The sequence below is a fragment of the Pseudophryne corroboree genome, chromosome 2 (genome assembly GCF_028390025.1).
Source record: "Pseudophryne corroboree isolate aPseCor3 chromosome 2, aPseCor3.hap2, whole genome shotgun sequence".
NCBI classification, from domain to species: Eukaryota; Metazoa; Chordata; class Amphibia; order Anura; family Myobatrachidae; genus Pseudophryne; species Pseudophryne corroboree.
Window position 1 is genome coordinate 769,080,272 of NC_086445.1, and position 15,174 is coordinate 769,095,445.

The following is a 15,174-nucleotide window of genomic DNA, read 5'->3' on the forward strand; positions in this document are numbered from 1 at the left end:
TTTAAACGTAATAAGAAATTGGCGGTTGATGCTGATTATGAGGACTACTAAGTCTATAGATGGTTGGTGGGAAACGAGCCAGCTAAAGCTCATCAGCGATTTCCCAGAACAAGGAGACCTTGGCATAAGAAAACTTCGTCCAGTAACCGACAGGAACCGCGCTCGAGTTCGGACAGCGAATTTGCTACATCTGAAGCTGATGATACCCCTGGTAATAAGGAAGCCCCTTTAGTCAAAGGTGGCCGAGCCACCACAAAACCTATAACCTCACTGCCACCCGCCGGGGTGGCCAGAACAAAAGGGGTGCGCGCTGTGACCCAGTGCCAAAATCGCTAATCTTCAATCTGTCCCAGCGGAAATTAGAGCCGGCGGAAATTTCGGTACTGTGCAAAGGTTTGAGCTTCGTCCCGACTAACCTCCATGATACCTTTAGTTGGTCTAAAGACATTCATGCATTTTCACGCAAGTTGAGGCTAAAAGAATTCTTTCAGCATTCTCCTGATACTAGTGACACTTCTATCTTTTCAAGTTTCCTTAAACGCTCTTCAAGATCCTCATTCGATCCAGTTTCGTCTAACGCTTCATTAAAATCCTTCCACCGGCTGTTGGATGAGTCTATCAACAAGTATACTGCAGCCCCAGCTAAAATCAAGTTCAATCTCTCCAGAGTTGAAACCAAAGCTCTTGAAAATCTAGCGTCGTATGACGATATTATAATCAGACCTGCCGACAAAGGCGGTGCTATCGTCATTCTAGATCTACAATTTTATAGGGATGAGATTTATGCGCAACTTGATGATGTGGAGGTCTATCGGAAATTGCCATCTGATCCGACATCTCAGTTTCAAAAAGAACTTCTGAGGATTCTCAATTCAGCCCAATTGTCTGGTAAACTTCCAGACAAAATTGTTAAAGCACTTTATGTTAGTCATCCCAGAGTGCCGTTACTTTACACACTCCCGAAATTGCACAAGAATTCCACGGAACCTCCGGGACGTCCGATTATATCGGCTCCAGATTCCTTATACCGCCCTGTTGCCCAGCTACTTGACTCCATCTTACAGCCTTTGCTGTTATCCAGAGACTCTCTTTTGAAGGACACTACTGCTTTTCTTAAAAAATTACAGTCCTTGACAGATATCCCTCCAGGAACTTTACTATGTTGTTTAGATGTCTGTAGTCTATATACGGCTATCCCGCATGACGCTGGTTTATTAGCTATGAGGAATTTCTTAAGGGCTGAACTCCCTGTACAGCTTTTTGACCACGAGCTGTTTCTGTCCCTCCTTGAATTAACCCTCAATCGCAATTATTTTTTGTTTGATGGCTCTTTTTTTATCCAGCTCAGAGGCTGTGCGATGGGGTCCCCTGTGGCCCCGTCATATGCAAATGTTTTTAAGTTTGAACAAGAGCAAAACATTTTTTTCTCCAACTCATCGATTGGCGACAGTATTTTATTATACTGTCGCTATATTGATGACATTTTTCTGCTGTGGGGTGGGGGTCTTGATAAGCTTGTGGAGTATATTGATGTTGTCAATAGTTCGGATATTCCTATCAAATTCACATACTCGTGCAGTTTGACGGACATCCATTTTCTCGATGTGAATATTCACCTCGAAAATGGCTGTCTGTCTACTGAGGTTTTTCATAAACCAACCGACCGGAATACCCTTTTACTAGCGTCTAGTCATCATCCTGAGCCCCTGAAGAAAGGGCTCCCTCGTTCACAGATGATGCGAGTAGCTCGTATAGCATCAGACCCCTCTAAAGTTCCTGAAGAACTTGACTCCTTGGTCCATAGGTTTGCCTCACGTGGGTATGATCCTGTCATGCTTAACAGACAGAAAGAGGAAGTGTTGGGTATGTCTCGGCAAACCCTTTTGGAACCAAAGCTTAGACATCTCACACGTAGGATTCCCTTCCCTAGTGACTACACCTCTTCTAGTGGGGGTGTTAGTAGAGCCACTAGGGCTTTGTGGCCTATTGTGTCATCAGATCCCGAGTTAAAAGTGTTCCATCATACTACTCCTCTGATGTCGTTTCGTCGGGGGCGTAACATTAAGGATAGAGTTGTCAGAACTGACATCACTGGTATGGGTCAGACCAGGCACCCCAATGTTTACTATAAACCTAATGGATGCTACCGATGTAGTGGATGTGCGACATGTAAATTTATGCTGAACTGCAAATCCTTTAAGCATCCCCATTGCAACAAAACATATGATATCAGGTTTGTTTTAACCTGTTCATCTATTTTTGTTGTATACATCATCATCTGCCCTTGCGGGCTCATGTATGTCGGCCAGACTACACGTAAATTTTCTGAAAGGATGGCCGCACATAGATCGGCCATTAAACTCACTCTTGAAGGTAAACCTATTGACCAACCGGTGGCCAAACACTTTATGAGTGCGGGCCATTCGCTGGAGTCTTTGCGATATTTTATTATTGATCATGTGCCCCTTAATTTAAGGGGTGGTGATCGTGCTAAGTCTCTGCTAGTTAAAGAAACCAAGTGGATCATGAGACTGGGTACTTGTGCCCCCGGTGGTTTAAATGAAAAAATCAACTGGAATATGCTTGTGTAACCTTGTTGCTGTATTTGTGTCTATTTAGTGATGTTGGGTTGGATGTTATTTGTGACAGATTCTATAGGTACTGTTTATTTCTTATAATTATATGTTTTATATGTGTAGTGTCTCATTGCAGTGTCCGTCCCTTTCTTGTTACAGCCCTGCCTCCTCTGTATGTGCGGCCTGCGTCTCCCCCCGCTGGTGGAACGCAGCCGGAGACGATGTGAACCGCAAGCTGTGGTTCCCATGGAAACGGCGGCTTCCGGAAGTGGATGTGTGGAGACGTCGGCGGAAGCAGTGAGAGCTGCGGGCGTGCGCGGAAGGGATGGCGGCGACGAGCACTTTTCGGGTATTTAGGAGGGTAAGTGATCATTTTGTCTGTTACTCTGCTGTGTATTTGTCCTGACGACGGGGATTGACTCCCCGAAACGTTGACTGATGTTTTGGAATACAACTTTTCTCATGTTCTGTCTCTGAGTGCCGTTCTTTGTTGGATGTGTATATATATATATATACACACACACACACACACACACACACACACACACACACACACTGGACATGGTGGGAAATTATAAGGTTTTTTAATCGATTGTCCTATCACTAGAGGGCTAGTAAGACTCACCCTTAGCAGTCTTGAGGTGTGCGGAGTTTCTTTTTAAAAGATGCTCATATTTAGCGTTGTCTTTTTAAAAAAAACACTGCAATTTTGCAAAAGCTGCACAGTTTAAAGTGTAAAATCATCTTAAATATTCATAATATAATACAGAATACCTGTTCTGATGGGGTATCGGCCGGTCAAGAAAGCTGATCGACTTGGGGAACATAAGGAAGCCGCTGCAACGTGTTGAGTAAGCTTTACACCTTCTCTTGCTAATCTATCAATGTTAGGAGTCCTGAAAAGACAACATGACTTTCTTTAACTTGCAACCTATTAATTCACTAGAAAGTAGAAACCAAAGTCTTAACTGTACTGTATCTGATGATTCACCTCTTTAAAGGAGTAGAATCACATGCAGTACCCAATATATAGGTCTAGTATCCAGTAAAGAGGAGAGACTCCGATAAAGGCAGTATTAGTAAACAGAGAGGCTGATGCAGAGTTAACTCAAAATATGCAGACACCTGTGGAATTAGTTGATGTCTGTAGGAACTGACACACTAGGAATACAACTAAACAGGAGCTACACTAGCTGTGATCTATAGTTCCACAGAGTAGCTGGTACTGGAGGACTAGAGATACTGATAACTGTAGTGCTAAACTCTGGAACAGGTCTTCAGGTAAGACGTTACTAGAGAAAAGGAACCTGGAGCTTAGCAACATAGCTACAGCAGGACAAGAGATATTGGGCCTAATTCATATCTGATCGTAGATGTGCTAAATTTAGCATGTCTACAATCATTTTCTCAGACATGCGGGGGGGGGGGGTCTTGTGCGGAGCGGAGAGGGTGGGTAGGGAAATATTTTAAGATGAGCAAAGAGATGGATGTTGGTGCAGTCTGGTTAATACAGGGTGCACTGCAGGCAGTAGCACCCACCACAGGGATGGCACCGAAATGGCCCGTAGGACTTCTAGAGGGCCGTGACACACCATGCAGTGTGTAACACTCCAGGTTCTGACACAAATTATAGTATACAGAAAAGAGGAAAAGGGAAAGATCTATTTTTCTTTCATCTTTTCTGTATACTTCCCATTTAACTCTCTGGGGAACACCTCCATCCCCTTACTATAACCACCAGCAAGTGGTAGTGAATTATTCTGTTTCTGGCTTGTGGAGATATCCTACCTCATCCTATAATACATATCAGTGATCTCACCTGTGCTTATGCATTTTTCCTCTTATCCCCATACCCTCACATAAACAAATTATAGTACAGGTTGAGTATCCCTTATCCAAAATCACACATTTTTGGGTCCCCTACTGAGATAATGACATATATTATATATGTACGTGTGTGTGTGTGTGTGTGTATATATATATATATATATATATATAATATTATATATGTATGTGTCATTATCTCAGCAGGGGAACCAAAAATGTGTGATTTTGAATTTTGTATAAGGGATACTCAACCTGTATATCATATGAAGTGACAACAAAATTCTCACAAAGTACGTTCCTTATCGTAGTAAGGCAAGTCTGCAATGGCTTTTCCTTCTGGCTTCTTTAATGGGATGTTTCCTGTTCTTTTTTCTTTTTAAAATAAAAGAACACCATTTGTAGTATCTCTCTAATGAGAGATAACTGCAATTCACTTAACGAGAATAGTGTTTGAAAGAAGAAAGGATCACTAACTCTTATGAGGCGTACGTATGTAAATGAAAGAGGCATACCCCACTCACAATTGAATTTTGGAGATGTTTACATAAAGGTGTCTTTAAACTTATATATTCATTTATCCTACATCAACATGTTATATGGCAGAATGGTGTATCCCACTCACTCTTGTGAATGCTGAGCAGTGCACATAAAGGTTTATTTCAATTCCACCATACATCACTAGCGGCAAACATGTTTGACTCAGAAAATTAATGTGAATAGAATAGCGTATCCCACTCACTAGTGTGGAAGCTGACTGGTACACATAAAAAGGTTTCTTTTAAAGTACAGACAGATACAGTATCATCAACAGAGGAGGTGTACCCAGCTCACAGTTTTGGTAGATAAATATTTCACATACTGTACAGTAAAGATTTTTTTTTATTTTTTTATAGTTTCTCCTTAGCTTCTGATAATTTTCCTTTGCTTTCCCATGGTGCTCCAAACGGGAATAGAATTATTTGGGAATTAATATTCTAAAAAAGGTGGATTAAATGAAATGTAATGGTCTGGACAGAAAAATAGAGATAAGGCCCCCATACATCTGAGCCCCATTTCACAGATTTCCCAACGAACCACCAATCATTAATCTGATCGGCGGTTCCAGTCTGGTTGGGGAATCGATATTTTGAATGTTTAATGTTCCCAATTCCCTGACCTGGCTGTCAGGGTATTGGGTCATTGATGTATTAAGGCCTTAAGACGTACCGCCAGTAATGGAATAAATTGTGAATACAATTGTTCACACTTCCCCCAGGATGAAGGAAGGATATAGTGTACTACATATGTTAGTCATTTTATTTTTTCAACGAGGAATAAGCTCAGGAGCCAGAAGGAGAACCCATCACATTACTATGATAAGGAACCTACTTTGTGAGAATTTTGTTGTCATCTCATTTTCCTTTCCATTCTATTAATTTTATTTTCCCTATTTGAGTGTTAGCACCTTAGATCATTGTCTCACTACCTTTTGCCCATTGTTTTTATTTAGAGTACCTGGAAAGAGTCACTGACAGTATCCATGCTGATGAGGATCATCGTCTCCTTATATATGAACAGTCTCAGACACCTGCAACAGATACACCTTTTAAGTAGGGGTATCAGCAAGTTTCTGTAGGCCTTCATTGAATGCATTTATGTTTACATGGGATGCGGTCAACATCCCGCCAGACGGAATCCCGGCGGTCAGAATACCGACCCTGGAATCCCGACTTATTCTCCCTCCGTGGGTGTCCATGACACCCACAGAGGGAGAATAAAGTAGTGTGCTGAGCAAAGCGAGGCACTGTGCCCGCAGCGTGGCGAGCGCAGCGAGCCCACAAGGGGCTGCGTTGCACTCGCCCCAATGTCAGGATTGTGCTGGTCGGGATTCCGGTGTCGGTATTCCGACCGCCGGGATCCCGTCCAGCGGGATTTTGTACTGATCCCGTTTACACATTGCCTCTGTAAGAAAGCTCTTTCCCACCCCTGTTCCGCTTTTCTGATCATTAGTGTAACTACAACTATGCATGTTATGGCGCATAGCCTATAAATGTGTGCACCTACTGTGTTTCTGGAGCATGCACCATGTAGAAACACGTAAGGTCAGTGGTGAAAGTATGCGGATACGCTCAGGTATGGAGTACCCTTAAGAAATTGGCAGCAGGTACGCAGTACCACCTGCCGCACACTTTGCCCCTGTGACCCCCATTACCACAATTATAATGCGCCACAAAACAACAAGACCGTGGTGTTCGGCAGCATGACGGCACCTCCCACTTAGGGTTACTGAGAGTGCAATGGTGATGTCATGACATCACATCACGATTCCTCCTCGGACGACTTTGGCTGGCATGAAGAGAGGAGCCTGGGTGTACTTTCCCGCAGCCTCCCTTGCTGGGAGCAGCAGTGCAGCTGTTTCCGTTCACTCAGCTTGTGTGACGCATCTGCACTGAGTGACTTTTGGGCTACTGGGCATGTCTCTGGCGTCACTGTGAGGGGTCATTAATTTATAATATAATGTGGACACTACTATATATGTACATTATTATGAGGGCAATACTATATATTTCTATTATACCAAGAGGAACTACTAAAGTATATATTCCTGTTATAATGGCAGCATTACTATATATTGTTATTAAATTGGGGCATTTCTCATATATATTTCTATTATACTGGGGGCAATACTAGATAAGGAGAGTGCCTGGCTAGGCAGGAAATCTATATAAGAGTCTTACATTTTTGTGATTGGTTGAAGATGTCTTTGTTGCTAGGCAGATCAGAGTTTTGAGTGAGTTGTAATTGGTTAGGGCCAGCCTATCGGTGAGTGTAGGGGAGGTGATTTAGTGCATGAAGGGGAGAAACTTCCAGATTTGCTTCCTCTTGTCGGTTGGAAGTGATAAATGAAGGCTGTATTATTGCTGTCTCTCTCACTCTTTCTACCCCTTGAGATTTCTGGCTCTGATTTTTATCTCTATTCCCTCCTTTTCAGTTATTTTTTATTCCCTATTTCTTTATCTATCCCTTTCCTTATCTACTTTCATTTTGTCATTTTAAACTATTGTACAGTTTTAAATTATTTGTTGCCCCCCCCCTGCTGCCTTCTCTTGCCCCCCTCCCTGCCATTCCAAATTGCCCAGCTCGTGTGTCCCCTGCAGCATGCCCAGGCCCAAGCGCTCTGCTCCCCGTCCCCAGCGGCTGGTGGACTCAGCTCCCCCGCCGGGGACTATGCGCCCCCACCGCCCTGCTGCTCTCCCTGCCAGGCCCGCTCTCAGCTCCGGAGCGGGAGATGCGACGGCGCATGATCCGTCAGCGCCTCCCGTCTCCGTGCACACTGCAGCGCCCGGCGGCACCGTGCGTCCCGCGGTCAATGGGTCTGGCACGGCAGTCGCTGGCCCTGGGGGGCTTCTGTCTTGCGGCAGGGATTCGGCACACCCAGCCGTGAGTGTCCCTGTGTCTGCAGCACCGGCCGGCCACATCTCTCCCGCGATCAGCGGGTATGGGACGGCGGTCACCGGTGCTGCTGCGGGCTACATGCGCGGCGCGGCTACCCCGGGGCATAGCGGGCCGATGCTATTGTGGCCCCTGATGCACCCCTGGCTGCTGGTGGGCATCACAGGGCCCCAGTGGCCGGGGGTGTCAGCGGGCATTTGAATGATCTAGCTGGGGGGAGTACTGTGCTCCGAGGGCAGGCTCCCCCCACGGCGGCAATTTTAGTGCCTGGCAGCAGCTCCGATGAACCTCAGCAAGCTGCTAGTGCTATGCTGGGTGGGGAGGGGCAGCCATCTGCTGGACACTTGGAGGTACTGGGGGCCTTTTCTGTACAAGGCTCCGCAGCAGCCTCTGTGTCTTTTCCAGGCCAACCTGCGACCTTTACAGCTTTCAGGTCCGTGGCGGGGGATAGTTTTACTACAGGCACCCTTGGCTTGCTGGCATTCTCATCCCCCAGCAGTATGGGCCTACCTTATTTGCAATTTCCGTTTGCCCCAGCAGTTTCTCAAAGTTTTCCCCCACTAGTTTCCACCCCACAGGTGGTCCAGTCAGTCTGGTCCTCTGGGATGGGGCAAGCTTTCGGCCACCTCCCTAATGTTTCTTCTTTCGTGGGAGGGTTCGAGTCCACTTCCCTTCCGGCGCCACCCTTCCATCAGTTTCCGTACTGTCAACCGCCTTATCCCCCGGTGTAGCCAGGGCCCTACGGGTATCCTTGGCAGGGCGGTTTTGGGTCCCCAAATGGTCGGTTTCCCAGCGTTAGCAAGGCAGGTATCGTTCCTCCGTACCTTCCCCCATCCCATGCGCCACCAGCTCAGGCGGTACCGTCCGTGTCGGGTACACCGTTACCTTTGGGGGCCCCGGGAGGGGTAGCGCCGCGCCCCCTCCCCGGTCCATTGGTTGGTTTGGCTGACGTTCCTGGTAACTTAATACCGCTGGTTTCTGTTCCCGAGGTTAGCGCAGACAGCTCTTCGGCCCCTCAGGCTGCTCCGGTGCAAAATGGATCCGGGAGGCGCGGAGACGCGGACCCATCTCCGGCAGGTGCCAGTACTTCGTTTCCTGGTCTCTCGCAGGTGGCTGAGATGGCCGACACCCCTGGCCCTTCAGGTTCTGGTGAGCATGATGTTGCGGCTGATTCATCTGTTGTGTCATCATCTGAATCCTCTGGTAGCAGCGAGGGGTCTGATTCGCCCAAACACCCGCACAAGCTTGCGAAATTAGTTGCGTGCAAGGTCGCCAAGGTGGTGGGCAAGGATAAGGTGCCGAAAAAGGTGGCGGCTCCTGACGAGCCTCCGTTGTTTTCGGAGATGGTGCGCTGCGCCAACACTGCTGTTAATCGGGGCTTACGGAAGAGGATGAAGGAGAAAATAGTTAAAGGGAAATTTGTCGACCTGTTCACCCTCACGGACGACATGAGGAAGGACTTCGAAAAGGCTAAGAAGGCGGGGGGTGTCGGTGAAAATGCTTTCCAGGGTTTTCATCACGAACATCTGAATGTGGTGAAATACATGTTTTTGATTAACGAGATGTTCTTAAAGTACAAAGGTTCCGTCTGGAGGGATAATGATGAAAAATTCTGTAAAAATCAGAATGGCAATCCGACGTTACCTTTGGGTTTTAGGGATGTCGAGGTTTGGATGGAGGTTTCCAACCAAGGGGGTAGTACGGTTGAGGGGCAGACTAAAAGGAAGTTTTCGGGGGGTAAGAATGTCCCGGGACGGCAGCGAAGGGCAAGTGTTTTGCGTTTAATGACTCTAAATGCACTAGGGGTGCGGCCTGTCATTTTCGTCACTCCTGCCGCATCTGTGAAGCCAATCAACCTGCCAAGGATTGTAAATCCGGAGGCGGGATTAAGCAGGCCAACCAGGGTGCTGCTGCCGGCAGTGCGAAATAGGGCACCCTCACCTATAGTTGTACCGGAGTTGGCTAAATGGTTGCACCATTACCCCAAGAGGGCGGATGCTGAGTTCTTGTTAGCCGGGTTTAGTTGCGGTTTTCGTTTGCCCATTTCGGAATCAGTTCAGGTCGTGTCTCGCAGGAATTTGAAGTCGGCAAGGGAGTTTCCCCATGTGGTCAGGCAGAAGGCGGAGGTGACGTTAGGTCGCATGTGCGGCCCTTTCACATGTGAGCCTCTGCCCGGGTTATGCGTATCCCCCTTGGGGGTAGTTCCCAAGAAGGCACCGGGCAAATTCCGCTTGATCCGGCATTTGTCCTACCCACATGGGGGCTCCATTAAAGACGCCATTCCTGAGGAGTTTTGCACGGTCAGGTATCAGTTGTTTGATGAGGCACTTGAGTTGATTCGGAGTTTTGGGCCCGCAGCACTGTTGGCCAAGAAAGATGTTGAGTCCGCTTTTCACCTTCTTCCCGTTCACCCCGACTCTTTCAGGTTCATGGGTTTTCGATTAGGCGTTTTTTTCTATGTGGACAAATGTTTGCCGATGGGTTGCTCTGTCTCTTGCGCCTATTTCGAGAAATTCAGCTCGTTCCTGCATTTGGTGCATTTCTGCGGGAACTGGGCACGTTGGGATCGCCCACTATCTCGATGACTTTCTTTTTGTATGCCCAAGAGACAGCAGCATTTGCCAGGAGCTCCTTTTTTCGGCGGTTGCCTTTTTTCAGGGTTCTGGGAGTGCCTGTTGCCCACGATAAGATGGAGGGACCCACGTGTTGCCTTTCTTATCTGGGTATCGAGGTTGACACTAGCACGGGTTGTTGTCGCATTCCTGCGGACAAGGTCAGGAAGCTTTTGGGACAGATCGAGGACTGCTTGAGTAAGCGTAGCGTTAGACTTCGCCAGGTGCAGTCTCTGTTAGGCTCCTTTAATTTTGCTTGCTGGGTCATTCCCATGGGGAGGGTTTTTTGCCGTAAGCTCGAGAGGGCCACGGCTGGAGTGACTGGGCCGCATCACAACATTCGTCTGTCTCGTGAGATTAAGGACGACCTTAGAACTTGGTCGACCTTTTTGGTTACCGTTAATTCCGAATTGTTGTGGCCCCTCCGGCCCGTCGCTAATTCTTCCCTGGAGCTGTTCACAGATGCTGCAGGTTCTACGGGTTTTGGTGCTTTTTTCCAAGGCGAGTGGTGTGTTTCGGCCTGGCCCCAGTCTTGGGTATCTCGTGGTTTTGCTGCTAACCTACTTTTATTGGAGCTGTTTCCGATAATTGTGGCGGTGGAGTTGTGGGCCTCCAAGTTGGTGAACCGGACGATCGTCTTTTGGTGCGACAATTTGGGGGTGGTGCAGGTGGTAAACAATCAACGTGCATCATCGCCATAGGCTTTGCGGCTGTTGAGATTTTTGGTGTTACAATGTCTACATTTTAACATCAATTTCACGGTGAAGCACGTGCCTGGGGTCGAGAACGGCATCGCTGATGCGCTGTCGCGTTTCAACTTTGCCAGGTTTTGCATGTTGGCCCCTGGGGCTGAGGCCCTAGGCTTGACAACTTCTGTTTGGCAGATTATAGAACTGGCGTAGCCGGCTTGGCGCTGAATTCCTTGGCTCCTTCGACCCATCGGGCATATGCTGCGGCTTGGCGTGAGTGGCAGGCGCACCAGCTTAGGTGTGGGGTAAGTCAGAGGAGGATGTTTTGTTGGCCTTTGTTTGGGAGTGTTACCAGAGTGGTAGGTCCAAGGCATCCATGTCCGCGGCTTTGACGGGGATTTCGTTTCATGCTCGGTTGCAGCAGGGTACGGACCCCACCAGGTCGTTTACTTTATCCAAGGCGCTCAGGGGTTGGGCAAGGTTAAGTCCATCCCAGCCAGATACGCGCAGACCTATTGACACGCAGTTGTTGCGCGAGCTCATGGCGATTCTGCCAGCGGTGACTGATTCCACGTTTGAGGCGTCCCTTTTCCGTGCAGCCTTTTCCTTTGCATTTTTTGGGGCCTTTCGGGTTGGCGAGCTGGTGGCCGCTAATAAACGGTCCACTGATACAGGCATGCTTTTCAGGGACCTGGTGCTCACGGACAGTGTCGTTATGTGTAGGTTACCCTGTTCCAAGACCGACCAGCTGGGTCGAGGATGCTGGGTGACTTTGAAGGCTCAGGAGGATGACGACTTGTGCCCTGTACTGCTCGCGCAAATGTATTTGCCCTTACGGCCTAATTGTGGTGCTCAAGTACTGCTGCACGGGGATGCATTGCCTCTTACTCGGTTTCAGTTTGCCGCTGTGTTGAAGCACTGTTTGGCCGCCCTGGGGCTAAATAGCGCTGAATATGGGGCGCATTCCTTCCGCATCGGTGCGGCAACTTGCGCTGCGGCGCGCGGCCTTCCACCGTCAGCCATTCAGGAAATGGGTCGATGGAAGTCTGCCGTGTTTAAGTCTTATATTAGATTGAGTAAGGTTTAATGTTGCGCTACTTGCGCTAACCCAAAAACGTTGTTTACCTGCCAATTTTGGAATGGTTAGCGTTCCACAATTGGAGGTGTGAAGGGATTATTTAAATTTTTCCTCCGAGGGGGCCTAATTACAATTGGCTGACACTTCGGGTCCACGGGAGGTTTTTTAAGTTTTCCCCTTCAGTTGGATTTTTTGTTACTAACTGTTCGGTTCGGTCTAACTTTTCTACTTCCCCGTTTTATGGGCACTGCCTGACAGCTAGGTTACTTTTTTCTTTTACAGTGTCCACTGATTCCACCGAACAGATTTGGGTAGTTTGCCATTCTTACGTGTTTTGGGCTGAGCGTCATCCCCTTGCTGATAGGTCATCTGAGTTGTTAGATGGTCGCAGAGTGCGATGGTTAGGTGTGAGAGGTATTAGGTGGTCTGGACGTTTGGATCTGTTGTTTCAGCAGGAACAGGGTTGGGGGCATCCCCAATGGTTGCTGCTGCACCTGGGTGGTAACGATGTGGGTCACCTTAAGGGTATAGATCTTATCCTTCGGATTCAGGCGGATTTGGGTGAACTTAGCTTGCTTTGGCCTGGTGTACGCTTGGTTTGGTCTGACATTATTCCTCGGTTTGTCTGGAGGGGATCCCGGAACGTCACAGCGCTTGACAGGGCTAGGAAGAAGATTAACTTTGCTGTGTCGAAGTTTGTGTTGGCTGCTGGCGGTTTGGCAGTTAGACATCCGCTATTGGTGCTCCAGAGTCCCTTTTATTTTAGGAAGGATGGTGTACATCTCTCCCATCTTGGGATTGGAGTTTTTCTGAGGGCTCTGTTTTCTTGTCTGGATTAGTTTGTTATCTTTGTAGTTAGGGATGGGAGTTGTTTTGACGGGTCTTTTGTTCTTGTTTGGTTAGTTGGTTCTGGTTGGATTTCATTCGTATTGGGTTGGCGGGCTGCGTTTCTCTGAAACTGGCAGTGGCGGGAAGGCACTACTGGCCAGCGGTCACTTGTAGCATAAGTGGTGTTGTGGGGCACTTACCCCTTTTGAAGGACAGTGAGTGTGTCCTGCCCTTGTGGGGGGGCGAGGGGCGCTTCCTCGGGGAGCGTCCTCACTCTGCTATAGGAAGGGGTGGTGAGACCTTCACAACACAGGTTATGCTAATATATATAGATGGGGCGTTTGAGTCGCACCCATGACAGTTGGGGCGTTTAGTCGCCGCCATTTTGTAAGATCGTGACTAGAACTGGTTAGTGGTAGCGTCTTCTTGGCCACCCACTACAAGTGAGGTCATTCCAATTAATAAATTCAATGACCATTTAATCCAACGCAGTTGTGTCCGTGTCTTTATTTTAGTTGATAAGCTAGCTTAAAGTTTATAGTTAATGTCTAGCACAATAAATTAATAGACGGCTTATATATTTCTAGCGTTGCTTCTAGAGTTCAAAGATAAGGGGCTTTGTCATGTAGCCACTCCCACTAGTGGCATGTGACCACACCCCCTGACACCGCATGACCATACCCATTTTCAGTACCACTAAGAAAATATTTTACTTGCACCACTGCGTAAGGTAATTTGCAAAACGGACTTGTAATTAACTCTGAATCAGCCACAGAGAATATAAAGAAAAATATTTACATGTATAAAACATACTTTATTATCTCTATTTCACACAAAAACCAGTTGTTAAAAGTAAGCATGTTCACAATATGAATGTCGTCTCAAATACTAAGGGGTATATTTGCTAAAGTGTGGGATTTTAGAAATGGAGAGGTTTGCTAGAATCTGGTTGCTTTGGGCAACATCTTCTAGAAGGTGCTAGATAAAAGAATCTGATTGGTTGCTATGGGCAACATCTTCACTTTTAAAAACAAGCACTTTAGTAAATATACCCCTCAGAAAGGTACTTATATGTACATCCCAACTGCCCCGACTTAGGCAGAACATTGCCTACATTTGTGCTCTTTTCCTCTATTGGGACAGATCATTTCTCCTCTGAAAATAACTTGAATTTGGTGGTAACTTTTTGTTTAGGTTTCTCTCCGTATCTACTATTCTGCGCAGTCTAGCACTCACATGAATAGGCAAGTAATTTGTATCTTTATTCAAAAAGCAATAGAGCAGCACAGTGCCTAGCAGGCAGTAAGGAAGGCTGTGTGGTCAGTATTGTTGCACAGGGCAGGATGTCCTGGAGGCGGAACCTGCCATGCTAACCTGCTGCCACTGTGATGTATGTTACGCTACTGGCACACCTGGCTCCATCTCTCTGCCCATTACACACATCCTGAAAGAGGCACTATCACCAGACCCACCAGACTATGGGACACGTGAAGCCTATCCCACTGGCAAGAGCCATGTCGGTGGTGATTCCAGGAGTGAAGACAACACTGAAAAACAACATCAGTGAATATGTTCTGGGGCTCACAAACAGGGACTGGTGGGGAGTGCCTTCTTAGCCTGGCAAAGCTGCCACAGACACCAGGCAAACACGTTCACATACCCCAGCAACCACCACTGAGACCAGCAGAGAGTACATGCAAGGAATCGCGGCGCACCCACCGCTACACACTGTTGATAGGCGAGACCCATGCAAGACACAAAGAATAACATAATGTAGGTTTGTTTTTTCTAGCAGGTGTAATGTTTACAAAGACTAAGTCACCAGGGCAGAGCTGAATAGAATATCTAGGCTGGGCTTTCCCTGACATGGTCATATCTAATACGTCCAGTCGAAAACACCCACTAGGCGGCTGCTGGAAGAAAATTTTCCTACCCCAGTGCCTGCCGTGCTGCCAATCACCACCAGGAAAATCTAATGTTGCAATGGTCTGATATAATCAACCACCAATGCTTGCGCAAGTCAATGTTTATAAAAAGATTTTTTTATTTTATGTTTATTATAAATAACATTGTGGTGGATATGTTTTAAATAGATGTTCTTAGCCTAATTCATAAAAAAAAAACAATTGCGG

General features: G+C 47.1%; 1 protein-coding gene across 2 annotated transcripts in view; it reads right to left on the minus strand.

The window, feature by feature from the left end:
• Window positions 1–15,174, minus strand: part of LOC135047970 (arylsulfatase H-like) — a 283,561-nt gene that overhangs the window by 178,826 nt on the left and 89,561 nt on the right. For both annotated transcript variants that reach the window (XM_063955490.1, XM_063955489.1), the window contains exon 3: window positions 3,351–3,472. In XM_063955490.1, the coding sequence (XP_063811560.1) occupies window positions 3,351–3,472 (122 nt within the window). The remainder of the gene's footprint in view (window positions 1–3,350; window positions 3,473–15,174) is intronic.